General features: G+C 45.2%; 1 protein-coding gene across 2 annotated transcripts in view; it reads right to left on the bottom strand.

Moving 5' to 3' along the window:
• PPM1H (protein phosphatase, Mg2+/Mn2+ dependent 1H) overlaps window positions 1-12,919 on the bottom strand; it is a 93,960-nt gene extending 81,041 nt beyond the window's left edge. The window contains exon 1 of one of the 2 annotated variants that reach the window (XM_072146486.1): window positions 12,450-12,919. In XM_072146486.1, the coding sequence (XP_072002587.1) occupies window positions 12,450-12,682 (233 nt within the window). In that variant the 5' untranslated portion in view covers window positions 12,683-12,919. The remainder of the gene's footprint in view (window positions 1-12,449) is intronic. The other variant, XM_072146485.1, reaches the window with a different exon arrangement.
• Window positions 12,920-15,124: the final 2,205 nt, after the last annotated feature.

The following is a 15,124-nucleotide window of genomic DNA, read 5'->3' as shown; positions in this document are numbered from 1 at the left end:
GTCAGAGCCAAGAAATACAGGGTGTCCAGATGGAGAAGATAATATGCCCCTGGGCACAGAAGATTTACAGTGCTACAAAATTATTCATGTCCAGCTCAATACTCAGCTTCTTGTGGACAAGTCAATATAACGACCATGTAAAATGAGGATATTGACATAAAATTACTTGTCACATACGAATTACAAAGCATGTTGATAGCATCTCCCTAATAAAAGCTGCTCTGCGGGACATGTACATCACAGGCTTACAGTGGGTGCAATGTATAGACAATGTACAGAACTGGCCACTTTATAAGGGATAGACATATATAGAATCAATGTTTTTTTGTTTTGTCCTTTGATTTTAAAACTAGTTTTAGACAATAAATATATTTTTTTTTCTCCCATCTAATCTTAGCAGCCTCCAGCTTGTATATGATATTGTATTACCTATAGAGACTATATGCTTGGGAGGCATACAGTGCCTACAAGTAGTATTCAACCCCCTGCAGATTTAGCAGGTTTGATAAGAAGAAAATAAGTTAGAGCCGGATTTATTAACAGATACATAAATCTTACAAACCAAAAAGTTATGTTGCTTAGTTATATTTTAATACATTTTAAACATAAAAGTGTTGGTCAATTATTATTCAACCCCTCAAACCACCAGAATTCTGTTTGGTTCCCCTAAACTATTAAGAAGTAGTTCAGGCACAAAGAACAATGAGCTTCACATGTTTGGATTAATTATCTGTTTTTCCAGCATTTTCTGACTATTTAAGACCCTCCCCAAACTTGTGAACAGCACTCATATATGGTCAACATGGGAAAGACAAAGGAGCATTCCAAGGCCATTAGAGACAAGATCGTGGAGGGTCACAAGGCTGGCAAGGGGTACAAAACCCTTTCCAAGGAGTTGGGCTTACCTGTCTCCACTGTTGGGAGCATCATCCGGAAGTGGAAGGCTTATGGAACTACTGTTAGCCTTCCACAGCCTGGACAGCCTTTGAAAGTTTCCTCCTGTGCCGAGGCCAGGCTTGTCCGAACAGTCAAGGCTAACCCAAGGACAACAAGGAAGGAGCTCCGGGAAGATCTCATGGCAGTGGGGACATTAGTTTCAGTCAATACCATAAGTAACGTACTCCACCGCAATGGTCTCCGTTCCAGACGAGCACGTAAGGTACCTTTACTTTCAAAGCGTCATGTCAAGGCTTGTTTACAGTTTGCTCATGATCACTCGGAGGACTCTGAGACAGACTGGTTCAAGGTTCTCTGGTCTGATGAGACCAAGATCAAGATCTTTGGTGCCAACCACACACGTGACATTTGGAGACTGGATGGCACTGCATACGACCCCAAGAATACCATCCCTACCGTCAAGCATGGTGGTGGCAGCATTATGCTGTGGGGCTGCTTCTCAGCCAAGGGGCCTGCCCATCTGGTCCTCATCCATGGGAAGATGGATAGCACGGCCTACTTGGAGATTTTGGCCAAGAACCTCCGCTCCTCCATCAAGGATCTTATGGTGCGTCATCATTTCAGCTTCCAACAAGACAACGACCCAAAGCACACAGCCAAGAAAACCAAGGCCTGGTTCAAGAGGGAAAAAACCTAACCCAATTGAAAACTTGTGGAAGGAGAACCTAGATAACTTCTGCATGGAGGAGTGGGCCAAGATAACTCCAGAGACCTGTGCCGGCCTGATCAGGTCTTATAAAAGACGATTATTAGCTATAATTGCAAACAAGGGTTATTCCACAAAATATTAAACCTAGGGGTTGAATAATAATTGACCCACACTTTATGTTTAAAATTAATTAAAATATAACTAAGCAACATAACTTTTTGGTTTGTAAGATTTATGCATCTGTTAATAAATCCTGCTCTTGTTTGAAGTTTGAAGGCTCTAACTTATTTGAGTCTTATCAAACGTGCTAAATCTGCAGGGCGTTGAATACTACTTGTAGGCACTGTAAATTAGATATTCAGTGAATTCCCCTGATGGATAAATCCAGGATGCCACTTACGACCTGATCAGTTATATTTGCCCTCTCCTTTGTGTGATTGTTGTCACTCCTTCCATTTCACAACTACTACAGGAAGCAGTAGATCAACCACACTATCATCACTCTCTTCAAATTTGAACACCAAAACTGTATTAAAGGGGGGCTCTGCTGTGGACATTACGTCAGAGGGGGGCTCTGCTGTGGACATTACGTCAGAGGGGGGGCTCTGCTGTGGACATTACGTCAGAGGGGGGGCTCTGCTGTGGACATTACGTCAGAGGGGGGGCTCGGCTGTGGACATTACGTCCGAAGGGGGGCTCGGCTGTGGACATTACGTCCGAAGGGGGGCTCGGCTGTGGACATTACGTCCGAAGGGGGGCTCGGCTGTGGACATTACGTCTGAAGGGGGGCTTGGCTGTGGACATTTGATTAATGAGGTGCTGGACATTTCATTAGACATTATTATATAAGCCTTCGCTTACACTTGAGTATTTACAGTATGAAAATTCTTTTTGGCCTTTTCACTATGAGGAAAGACAAGGGGACATTATAGGTGTATGTGAGGCTATAGAAAAAGGGGTGTTATAGTGTCCCCTTTTTTGTAGACCTTTCAAAAAGCCCAGACAACAGAAAAAGGAGCACTATAAAGAGGGGCTGCAGAAAACGGGGTAGCTGAGGGAAAGGGGGCATTTCAGAACGGGGCTGCTGGAAATGGCACATTACATGGGTCCACATGCCTTAAAAATAATGTAAATGGGATTATAAAAATTTGATAATTTGAAGCAGGTTCTTCCAACCATCTAATGTGAATGGAGGATCCCACAGTGAAAGGGTTCATGCACTAAAGCATGTATAGGTCCCCTCCATTACATCGTTGAACTGTGAGGGATAAGGAATTCATTCTGAAAATGAGGGTATTGTAAATTGACGAGCACGGTGCTTAACTTTACCGCTCCCATTCACAATTAGAGTACCTGAGATGGCAATTTCCAACACTCCCATACTAAGGAACAGCGCAGCAGGACACACGCTCGATCTGCTGCTTCACCCACTGGTGAGAACAGGGACCCCAGTTCTAGGGATCATGGGGGTATTAGCAGTCAGACTCGTACCCTATCCTAGTGAATAACATGGAAACTTGTCACAACCCCTTTAAAACAAGTCTTGGCTATGAAGTGAAGTGAAAAAGGTACCAAAAACCAGTATTTAGTTATTACAGGATATGGTTTTACCTCTGTGGCAATATGGGATCGGATCGACTACCTTTAAAAATATGGAGTCAAAATACTAACCAATTTTTCACTGTGTGATAGTGTCCTTACACATTACAGCTTCTAGAAACGTTCACAACCCCCTGATCCAGCGCTAGAGACAGCGAAACACAAACCGTAAATGAATAGTTGGTATCAACAAGAGAAGCAGCGTATACCACAGAGGAACATGCCTGCTCCACACATATCGTATTATGTGATGTCAGGAAGCCCTTTACAGCAGCACTGAAAGGGAATTTAGTATTAAAAATGGCACCTGAGAAATAAATGTTAAAGGGGTTATCCGGGTTTAAAAAATTTCTTATGGCCGGGCTGGGGAGGGCTATTTAAACACAATAAACATGTACTTACCTCCTCCGGTGCTGCCGATGTCCCGCGTCGCGGCCCGTCTTCTCTGTGCGCCGGTTTCAGTACAAGGGCGCACAGGGAGCTTCCGGCCGGCCGGATGCTCCCATGCGCACCATTTCCCAGCACTTACAACGCTGAGAGATAGGGACGGATGGGAGGAGCCGTCCACATCGCGGACTGGAAGCTCCCTGTGCGCGGCTTCCGTGCCCCTGTAAACAAACAGGGGCACGGATCGAAGGGACCGCGGCGCGGGACATCGGCAGCACCAGAGGTGGTAAGTCCATGTTTATTATGTTTAACTAGCCCTCCCCAGCCCGGCCAGAAGACATTTTTTAAACCCGGATAACCCCTTTAATTACTAGTAATCGTATAAGCAATTAAATGATTTCCGAAAATCTGGAAGGCAACCAAGGCAGTAACTGTGACAGAATGATTATCCAAGGGAACGACACATTATTGTACTTCACACTTTTTTATGTTGTATGACTTGAGAATAGTAAAAGATGGTCTCAAATCAACGGGTATGTAATGTGGATATCACAGCTTGGTATAATACACAACATCTTGGTAATATAAACTGGATACAAGCAGAGGTCGCATTAACGCCTCACCACGCGTCATAGACGCGTGATGAGGCGCCATTACCCCCCAAAATAATTGCCATGCGTAAAAGAACGCATGGCAATCATTCCCTGTAGCGCACAGGCTGAGCGGCCCGGCGCGCGCTGCAAAAGAGGGAAATGTCACTAGCGCGATCGCAGCGCGCTCCGGGCCGCTCAGCGGGGCACGTGACTAAGGGGCGTGCCGGAGAGACCCGGAGTGAGAGCACCGGCCACAGGGGAGACATGTGGACAGAGGGGCTGTCCCCGCGACGGGACTTAAGATCAAGGCCGGGTGAGTGTAGTGTGCTGTGTGTGCTGTGTGCGTGCTGTGTGAGTGTAGTCTTGTGTGTGCTGTGTGTGCTGTGTGAGTGTAGTGGTGTGCGTGCTGTGTGAGTGGAGTGTAGTGTAGTGGTGTGCGTGCTGTGTGAGTGGAGTGTAGTGTAGTGGTGTGCGTGCTGTGTGAGTGGAGTGTAGTGTAGTGGTGTGCGTGCTGTGTGAGTGGAGTGTAGTGTAGTGGTGTGCGTGCTGTGTGAGTGGAGTGTAGTGTAGTGGTGTGTGTGCTGTGTGAGTGGAGTGTAGTGTAGTGGTGTGCGTGCTGTGTGAGTGGAGTGTAGTGTAGTGGTGTGCGTGCTGTGTGAGTGGAGTGTAGTGTAGTGGTGTGCGTGCTGTGTGAGTGGAGTGGAGTGTAGTGGTGTGTGTGCTGTGTGAGTGGAGTGTAGTGTAGTGGTGTGTGTGCTGTGTGAGTGTAGTGTAGTGTAGTGTAGTGGTGTGTGTGCTGTGTGAGTGGAGTGTAGTGTAGTGGTGTGCGTGCTGTGTGAGTGGAGTGTAGTGTAGTGGTGTGCGTGCTGTGTGAGTGGAGTGTAGTGTAGTGGTGTGCGTGCTGTGTGAGTGGAGTGTAGTGTAGTGGTGTGCGTGCTGTGTGAGTGGAGTGTAGTGTAGTGGTGTGCGTGCTGTGTGAGTGGAGTGTAGTGTAGTGGTGTGCGTGCTGTGTGAGTGGAGTGTAGTGTAGTGGTGTGCGTGCTGTGTGAGTGGAGTGGAGTGTAGTGTAGTGGTGTGTGTGCTGTGTGAGTGGAGTGTAGTGTAGTGGTGTGTGTGCTGTGTGAGTGTAGTGTAGTGTAGTGTAGTGGTGTGTGTGCTGTGTGAGTGGAGTGTAGTGTAGTGGTGTGTGTGCTGTGTGAGTGGAGTGTAGTGTAGTGGTGTGTGTGCTGTGTGAGTGGAGTGGAGTGTAGTGGTGTGCGTGCTGTGTGAGTGGAGTGTAGTGTAGTGGTGTGCGTGCTGTGTGAGTGGAGTGTAGTGTAGTGGTGTGCGTGCTGTGTGAGTGGAGTGTAGTGTAGTGGTGTGCGTGCTGTGTGAGTGGAGTGTAGTGTAGTGTAGTGGTGTGCGTGCTGTGTGAGTGGAGTGTAGTGTAGTGGTGTGCGTGCTGTGTGAGTGTAGTGTAGTGTAGTGGTGTGCGTGCTGTGTGAGTGGAGTGTAGTGTAGTGTAGTGCGTGCTGTGTGAGTGGAGTGTAGTGTAGTGGTGTGCGTGCTGTGTGAGTGTAGTGTAGTGTAGTGTAGTGTAGTGTAGTGTAGTGTAGTGTAGTGTAGTGTAGTGTAGTGCGTGCTGTGTGAGTGGAGTGTAGTGTAGTGTAGTGCGTGCTGTGTGAGTGGAGTGTAGTGGTGTGCGTGCTGTGTGAGTGGAGTGTAGTGTAGTGGTGTGCGTGCTGTGTGAGTGGAGTGTAGTGTAGTGGTGTGCGTGCTGTGTGAGTGGAGTGTAGTGTAGTGGTGTGCGTGCTGTGTGAGTGGAGTGGAGTGTAGTGTAGTGGTGTGCGTGCTGTGTGAGTGGAGTGGAGTGTAGTGTAGTGGTGTGCGTGCTGTGTGAGTGGAGTGGAGTGTAGTGTAGTGTAGTGTAGTGGTGTGCGTGCTGTGTGAGTGGAGTGGAGTGTAGTGTAGTGGTGTGCGTGCTGTGTGAGTGGAGTGTAGTGTAGTGGTGTGCGTGCTGTGTGAGTGGAGTGTAGTGTAGTGGTGTGCGTGCTGTGTGAGTGGAGTGTAGTGTAGTGGTGTGCGTGCTGTGTGAGTGGAGTGGAGTGTAGTGGTGTGCGTGCTGTGTGAGTGGAGTGGAGTGTAGTGGTGTGCGTGCTGTGTGAGTGGAGTGGAGTGTAGTGGTGTGCGTGCTGTGTGAGTGGAGTGGAGTGTAGTGTAGTGTTGTGTGTGCTGTGTGAGTGTAGTGTAGTGTTGTGCGTGCTGTGTGAGTGGAGTGTAGTGTAGTGTTGTGTGTTGTGTGTGCTGTGTGAGTGTAGTGTAGTGTTGTGTGTTGTGTGTGCTGTGTGAGTGGAGTGTAGTGTAGTGGTGTGCGTGCTGTGTGAGTGGAGTGTAGTGTAGTGTTGTGCGTGCTGTGTGAGTGGAGTGTAGTGTAGTGTAGTGTTGTGCGTGCTGTGTGAGTGGAGTGTAGTGTTGTGCGTGCTGTGTGAGTGGAATGTAGTGGTGTGCGTGCTGTGTGAGTGGAGTGGAGTGTAGTGTAGTGGTGTGCGTGCTGTGCCAGTGGAGTGTAGTGGTGTGCGTGCTGTGTGAGTGGAGTGTAGTGCTTTCTGTAGTGGTGTGCGTGCTGTGTAAGTGTAGTGTAGTGGTGTGCGTGCTGTGTGTAGTGTTGTGCATGCTGTGTTTTACCAAAATTTTCATACTCCTCCTCGGGTAAAAATACTCCTCAAAAATGGTGAGAGGAGTATTTTTACCCTTCTGGAAAAATGTTAGTGCGACCTCTGGATACAAGTAAATTCAGCTATATTGGCTTACCACCTGAAATTACACTATGGCGAACAGAAATCCAATTATGGGCAGTCGCCTAGGAAATACTAGGTATTCCGGGAATATGAACGTCTGCTACAAAGACCCATAATTCTATAAATAAATGAATACAACTAAACTCAACGTCTTTCATCACAAAGTGGAGCTTAAATAGGACGCGCTCAAGGCGCTCCAGCGTATTCATGAGGGTGTGGGGATAGAGGCGAATGAAGGTCGGAAGTCACCGCCGGCCTATGGAGTGGGTGGGAAGGTCCGTGGAAGAAGCAGTGCCTCAGACCACCCCCTCATAAATATGCCGAACCTTGCTCAAAGCCGATGACTCTAGCAGGGTAACACTGCTGCATCAGAGATAGCTCTAGGAGCTGCTTACTTTAAAGGTCCTCTTTAAATAGTTTGCTTTTATAATTAAAACATTTTTTTATGGGGTTTCTAAAGTGGACAAGGTTATCTCCAAGATGGCAAAATTTTCTAAGGGGATGTCCAATTTTTTGTTAAGGTACAGATGGGGTACGTAAAACATAAAACATGTAGACAGGTATGGATTACAACTGATAAGAGCCCATTTTTGATAGTCCCACACTTACTTCTTCATATGGTACCAGAACCAAACTACTTGGGAAAGGAGAATTGGTCCCTTCTGTCCATTTTTATTTTTGCCCTTTGAGGACCCCCAAAATGTCCTGGAAAATCTCCTGTATACATGTCGAGAGAAGGAACACATGATTGAGGATTTCATGGATGGCATGAGGGGTCTAACTTGATGGTTGGTTTAGACGGCCATGGGCCCCAGGCTACCACTAGCCTAAATTATCGTCTACACATAGAACTATCATTATTGAAGATATGGTAAGATATGGACACATCTGAAGACAGCAAACAGCAAAAAAAGGAGAATCCGACAAACAAAAGAACAAGTTGTAATCAATGGAAAGTATGTTTACTGCATTTCTTCTACAACCTATCCAGAGAGAGCTAAATGGAGCAGCGAATGAAGGTAACATGCTTGTGCCTTCTGAGGATGTCTGAATGATAAAGAAAATGGTCATCTCCAAGTAAAAAACTGGAGTGAGCATACTCCAAAAGTAGAGTGAGGTAAGTGAAATCATTGGTAGACCTCAACTATGAGAGACAAAGGGCCACGCTTATTAACCTCTTAAGGATGCAGCCAGTTTATAGCTTAAGGCTCAGCCCCATTTTTTGTATTCTAATGTGCATCGCTTTATATGGTTATAACTTTTGAACACTGTTACTTATCAAAGCGATTGTGAGACTTTTAAACTCACATGTTGTACTTCATTTTAATGGTCAATTTTGGCTGATAGGTTTTGCGTTTATTTGTAAAAAAAAAAAAAAAAGAAAGAAAAATTATGAATATTTAGCAAAATTTGCCATTTACAAAATTCTAGATCATCGCGTTTTCAGGCAGATAGATTTACCACCTAAATAAGTTGCTGAATAACATTTCCCATACGTCTGCTTTACATTTTCATAATCTTTGACCGTTTTAGGTTGTGGATAGGTGTCTTTTAGACTGCTAACAAGTTCAAACAGGAGCCATTACTACAATGATTGGAGGACAGAGCAGCCTCTTAACTGCTCAGTGGCGGTTATATCCGTTACTAAGCTCTGGTAATTGACACTCAGTGACGGATATATTTGCCGATAAGCTGATGCCGGTTCAGCTCGTAATAAGAACTGGACTAGCATCAGTATGCAAGGGGTATCAGCTGAACCTAACAGCTGACACCCTAGTGTAACACCTGCAGTCAGAGTGAGCTTAACCTGTTGAATGCCGAGCTCAATTCATCCAGAAGGCATTGAAATTGTTTTCTGGAAGTTTCTCCCCCACCGCACCGTTTTTAAGGGGCACCGATCGTTTCAATGGCAGCCCTGAGGTCGATCAGGACCCCAAGGCTGTCCACAGATCCCATCTGTGCAAAATCTTACAGTCATACAGTGTCATACCCTGCAATATAAGTATTGCAGGGTATTATCAAGAAAAAGCAATCAGGTGATTGCTTGTTCATGCCCCATGGTAGAACTAATAAAAATGTTTAATAAAAAAAAGTTCTTAAATTAAAATAAATTAATAATATATAATATCACTGTGTCCGTTACAACCGGTAGAATACAAAAAAAAATTATTGGGCCTGCACAATGAACACCGTAAAAAAAAAAGAAAAAAAAAAGAAAAAAAAGTTAAATATCCACCAAAAATTATGATTTTTACATATTTAATCCCACAAAAAAATCCAATAAAAAGTGTTCAAAAAACACATCTATTCCATAATGATACAGGTGCAAAGTACTAAAATGTCACACAAAAACAAACCATCAACCAGCTCCATAGCCAAAAAATGTAAATCTCAAAATCATTTTGGTAAATTAAAAGTGTTCAAAAGTTATAACCATAATAAGAGACACATGGAAGATTACAAAAAAAAAAAAAAAAAAAAAAAAGAGGTTGAGCCATAAAGGGTTTGTCACTATATGTTAATTTTTTTTTTTTGTTAATTCTCCTGTTCCTCACCTCATACTTTAGTGTTATCTCTTTTTATATTTCTTTTTACCTCTTGTACTCGAATCCTCTGCTTCTATTCACCAGTATGGCCGCCTGCATATCCAATAGACCAGTGATGGCAAACCTTTTAGAGGCCGAGTGCCCAAGCTATAACTAAAATCCACTTATTTACCTTGAAGTGCCAACACGACATTTTAAGCAGTAACTTATTGCTACCTGTTCTTCCACATCTTTTAATTTTATCAGCCTTTGAGGCCACCAATACAGTTGAAAGAAGGAGGGCAAATTCAGACTCTCATTGGTCTGTAGAGGAAGAATGGCGAGTCCACACCTTCTCACTTTTCCCGCAGTTCCAAACAGCCAATAAAGTGTCGCTTTAAAATAGCGCTGAGAGCAGCATCTCTTAAGTTGCCTGGGACTGCAGGAAGATTCGGTGGATAAGGTTCTGTTCGAGGCGATGGCCTGAGTGCCCACAGAAAGGGCTCTGAGTGCCACCTCAGGGACCCGTGCCATAGGTTCGCCAACACTGCAATAGACTTTAAGTCCCATTATCGTTCTGTGAAGCTGCCAGAGCGTGTCCACAGTCCGCACTGAGCAACAACTCTGATGTGTGCGTCATGCAGCGTGTCGAGAACAAGCAGCCACATGCATAAGAGGGTGCATGCGCGACAGACAATGGTAAGCCTACATGTCGTTACCAAGGAGATGGGAGAATAAACTAAGCAAGTCATGGGGATATAAATGTACATCTAGAAAATGGGCCAGCAGTTTTAATAACATTAAATTAGGGAACTAATTGTCTCAGGAGAAAATGTTTATAAAGGGCAATGTTTATGATAATGTTTAGAATAGGGTCTAACTTGCTGATCGTGGGGGGGGGGGGGGGGGGAAGTTTGCGCCTGGCAATTTTCGTCAGCTCTATAGAGATATATAGCGCAGAATGGACATGCGCGGCCGTCTGTACCATTCATCTCGGGGAGCAATGACGGTTCCAACAGTGGTTCCACTGACCCCATAGGACTCCCGTTCTCATGATCTGTGGGGGTCTCATCACTTAGACCACCACTGATCAGCAAGTTAGGGCATAACTTGTTTGGTGGGGAAACCCCTTTAATGTACAGCTGACTACAAATTCTGTTTCAGGATGTCCTGACTTTTCAGGAGGAGAAGAAGGAATAGGGAGAGATGTCCCTGAAGTTACAGAGTATGGTTAAGTCAGGAAAGATATCTACCACTGAAGAGCTCAGAGCCAGCACAAACTGCTTTTAAAGAACACGTTCATCTAATATATGACACCCAATGCAAATACAATGTTCTGAATAACACTTGAACAGAGGCTATTAAGTACACTCCATCCAAGCAACACTTGTCCACATTTCTACATGCATTAGCCTGCATTGAATAGCCTGAGGGGCTCCAGGCTCCATTAACAACTATGGAGCCCCCTCAGACCTCAGTTGCATAATTGTAGAAGCCTTTTTTCCCCCAAAAACCAGGGCATAAGCAGCTACAAGAAAAGCAGATCCTGGCAGATGGGGCACACACCACTATGTAAGTGTGCTTGGTTTATAATCCTTCATTCTGGTGGTAGATGTCCTTTAAAGATGTAGGCAGGAGACTTATTATATGGTTGTGCATGATAGAAGCCCCAGCCCATATGTGTCCGGCATGTACCTGTGCCAGCTGCCAAAATTATGCCAGCTCCTTGTTGGTGTGGTTGTGGGCAAAACGTTGCATGATGTAGATAGTGCGCAGGCGTGGGGCAGGAATAACCAGCGCTGGCCTACTCTGCCGTGCCCTCATTCATGCCCGCTACACCCCCCTTGGCATTAAGGGGATAATAACTGCTTACTGCTAGGCATTGCAATCATTTTAGGCCTTCTTTGACAGTTTTCTGGCCCTGATAAAGTCTATATATAGAAGCTGATGATTTAAACCAAACAAATCCCATCCCCAATCAATTGTATTCTTCAAGAGAGAACAGATAAGAGAATATTTATAAAACAGGGAAAGATTTATGAAGCAACCAATCACAGCGTTCACCAGACAGAACACTAATGGTTCTGTTTTGGCCAATGTGGACTGTGTTCTGTTCAGCTATTCAAGTTTTGCACTTCTAGCCAGGACTTCCCCATTTTCTCTTGTTCTTGTGTTATATATATATACATATAAAAATTTATGGAAAATCCAATAAAACTCTTAAATGTTAAAACAATGCTGCAGCTTCCCTAGAATTTTCCACTCACGTAACACAGGTGTGAACTTTACCTTAACAGGTGGAAAGATGGGGTGTCCTTCTAGTATCAGACTATAGGGACACTCTGTTGACAAATTAAACACTAAACTAACAGAAGGCCATCATTGTGAAGGGCGTTTCAGAATTGTTATATTGCAGGGAACACGCATAATTATTCAAACAGTCTTGGCTTAAAAAAATTAAATGATGCGAAAGAGTAGCAAAATATGAGAGCCAACGAGATTACTTTTTCATTTTTTAACGCTCTGCGGGGGCATGAGACTTAGATTTTGACTGCAGGCTGCATATAGAATCTCTGTTACATTATGTGTAATATCCAGGATTAGTGTCCCTATGACAACACTGACAGTCCAGGGGGAGACAGCCAGAGGAAATAGGCTTTCCACATAACTTTGGGGGTAGATTTCCTCTCTAGAATATGTATTCATGTATATAAAGACACATGTGTGTGGTTTGGCTACAGAAGGCTGCTCCCTGCAGTGACTTGCCCAGGTACCATATGGTAAATCTGTAATGCCTCTCCCTGGGCCTTGTCCACTGACAGCCGATGCACCATGTACTCGGGAGGATAGGAGAAGAAATGTTACTCGGGAGGATAGGGGTAGTGGTCCCCCAGGATGCCCCTGCGCAGGGTTATGACCTTGCTGATCAATTACTAGCGATAAATGGAGGAAGCGCACTCACTCAGCATAGCCAGTGCTCCACGGTAGCCTCTTGGTCTCCTTGAGGATCAGGATCGGTCTTGCGATATGGTCGGCCGAACACTCTATCTCGTCTTGCGACAGCCCCAGGAATTCCGGTCTGACATATGGAAACCTCATAGGTAACTCAGATCCATTGCTATGATCCGAGCCGGAGCTTCCAGCCATGATTCCTCCCATGAAATTGGCCACAGCAGATTTCATCCGAGTGAGCATATTACAGGCAGCACATGAAGCACGGAGCGGCAGCGAGCTGTGTGCAGGGCGCTACGGGGAGCCGCATGGACCGGCCTGCCAGCTACCGCACCATGGAATAAGGAAATAGCCGTATACACATCCCTGCACTTGGCTGTCTCACTGCTAGAGCTCGGGTCATGTGACCCGCTCCCTGTCACGTGATCGCCGCCCAGCGCTCGGAGGAGCTGAGCAGCCTGCAGGGGTAGTATGTACTGGAGGTAGTATTACCACTGCTTACTGTCTCTGCATCTACACTGGAAGCTGCGGTACTCAATCCTGTACATAGAGCAGGAGGAAATAACCCCACAGCGGGAGCCTGGAGGAGAGGAAAAAGGGTGTGTGTACATGCACTACCATCAGCTGTAACAGCCAGTGGGGCCCATGGTGTCAGGGGGCCCCGGCATCCAGCCTGACTCACTAAAGAGTGGAGGATGTGCTCCATTATACACATATTATTTGTCAGCAGCCTGGATAAGAAATGCTGTGGAAGAGGACAACAGAACAGGACCGGAATGTCTACTACCTGCCATTTATTATGTACACTCTGTATGTGTGTGTGTGTATATGTGATGTGTATATGCGTGTCTATGGTGTGTGTATGCAACACCCCTGCCAATGCATAGGCTAGGTGATTGTTGCGAATAGCGGCCTCTCCTTGTCACAATCTATCTGGTGAGCATGTGCAACTCACTTAGGAGCTACTGCCCTGGTAAACTTTGTAATTGCAGCTGTAAGTCCCGTCTGTATGTCACAGCATGTGAAATGTTATTAACCAATGATGTCCTTTGTACCATTGTAAAGCAAGCTGGAGGCTGGTTGGATGGTGCTCCCACCTCACCAGGGGAGTAGTCAAATGTGCAGCTCCCGCAGAGCTGCCATCCAGACAGACTATCAGGAAGCAGAGGTGTCACAGGCCAGCTGCCTGACACCTTGGGCAAGTCAGGAGACTAAACCTCAAAGCAGAGGTCCACTGTCCAGACTGGGCTCCATCAACCAGCTCAGCCTGAAGTTAGTACCAGGCAGTGAGCAACCCTTCCTGCGAACCAGCTATCTCCTACCAGCTTTCTAGCCTCCTGAACCTGCTGTTAATGTTAGGCCGTTGCCTGCTGTTTGAGTTCAAATAAAGAACAAGTTGATTTGCACAATGTGCCTCCGTGTGATCCCGGGATCAGGCTGCTTCACCATCACGGGCTCCCCATCCTCCATCACCAAGGGATACCTATATACACCTCAGGGGTTGCCCAAGGGAGAAACCTTCTTCATCAGCCTCTCCTACTTTTCTTGAACACACCACCTGCTGGAGACCTGCCAGACTGTAGGCCCCTCCTCTGGTCCCAATACTGAGCACCATGACCATAGCGTGCCCAAGGCCGCCTAAGCCAGCCACTCCAGTATTCTGGGCCCTGGCTGTCTACAGCCGGTGGGGGATGTTGCATGTATAAATGCTGTATGTCTGTATATTGTACTGTGTGTATATATCATGTGTATGTGGTGTATGTATGTGCATATGTGATGTGTGTATTTGATGTGTATATACAGTGGGTGTGTATAAGAAGTATATATACTGTATGTGTGTGTATAAGATGTATATATACACTGTATCTGTGCATATGCATGTATAAATGTTTATGTGTGAAAGATTGTATACATGAGTGAAGAACAGTTTGTGTATGTAAATAAATGTGGTAATATATGAGTGTAAATGTGTGTACTTACAAATATGTATACTTTTTAAGGGGGCCCTCATTCAGAAGTCCTTGTATGGGTCGCTGACTGATATACATATGTGTGGGCCTGTCTCTGCATATATGGCTGCATGTATATGTATGTATCTTCATCATGTTTTGAGATATGTACCTATATGTATGTGTACATAAAATCTGTAGGATTTACGTAAAATCTGTATCATATTTACAAATGTTAACACACATCACGGCGGATACATCAAGAGGTATGGACATCTTGATGTATTTGTCAGAAAACTATGCCAGGCCCGACATAGTATAGTTTTACGTAAAAACCTGCAAACAAATGTTCACAGGCTTTTAAAGTGGACAAGTACAGGACACCTGCCGGCCAACTTTGCTAGTTTTCGTGAATTTTATGCCGTAGTGGCAAGGATAAGCACAGTTTCTTCCAGTATGAAATAAATTGCGATCATTTCATTGCTTCTACACCAGAAACCTTTTGTAGAAGCACTGATACATGTCCCCCTGTATGTGTATATATAAATAGACAAAAGGTTTTGTGGAGCAGCACTGTGCATGAAAGAAAAACGGGTGCAAAAATCTTCAGAAAGGGTTCAGACAAGACCCACCATGTAGCGTAATCGACGATGAAGCAGCACTCCGTGTAATGAAGAAATAGTGATTACTGTATATATCGTAGATTACTGTATATATAAATATATGCAGTCATTGG

This window comes from Engystomops pustulosus, chromosome 4 (assembly GCF_040894005.1).
Source record: "Engystomops pustulosus chromosome 4, aEngPut4.maternal, whole genome shotgun sequence".
Taxonomy (NCBI): Eukaryota; Metazoa; Chordata; class Amphibia; order Anura; family Leptodactylidae; genus Engystomops; species Engystomops pustulosus.
The sequence above is the reverse complement of the archived record's forward strand: the minus strand, read 5'-3'. Positions and strand labels throughout refer to the sequence as shown.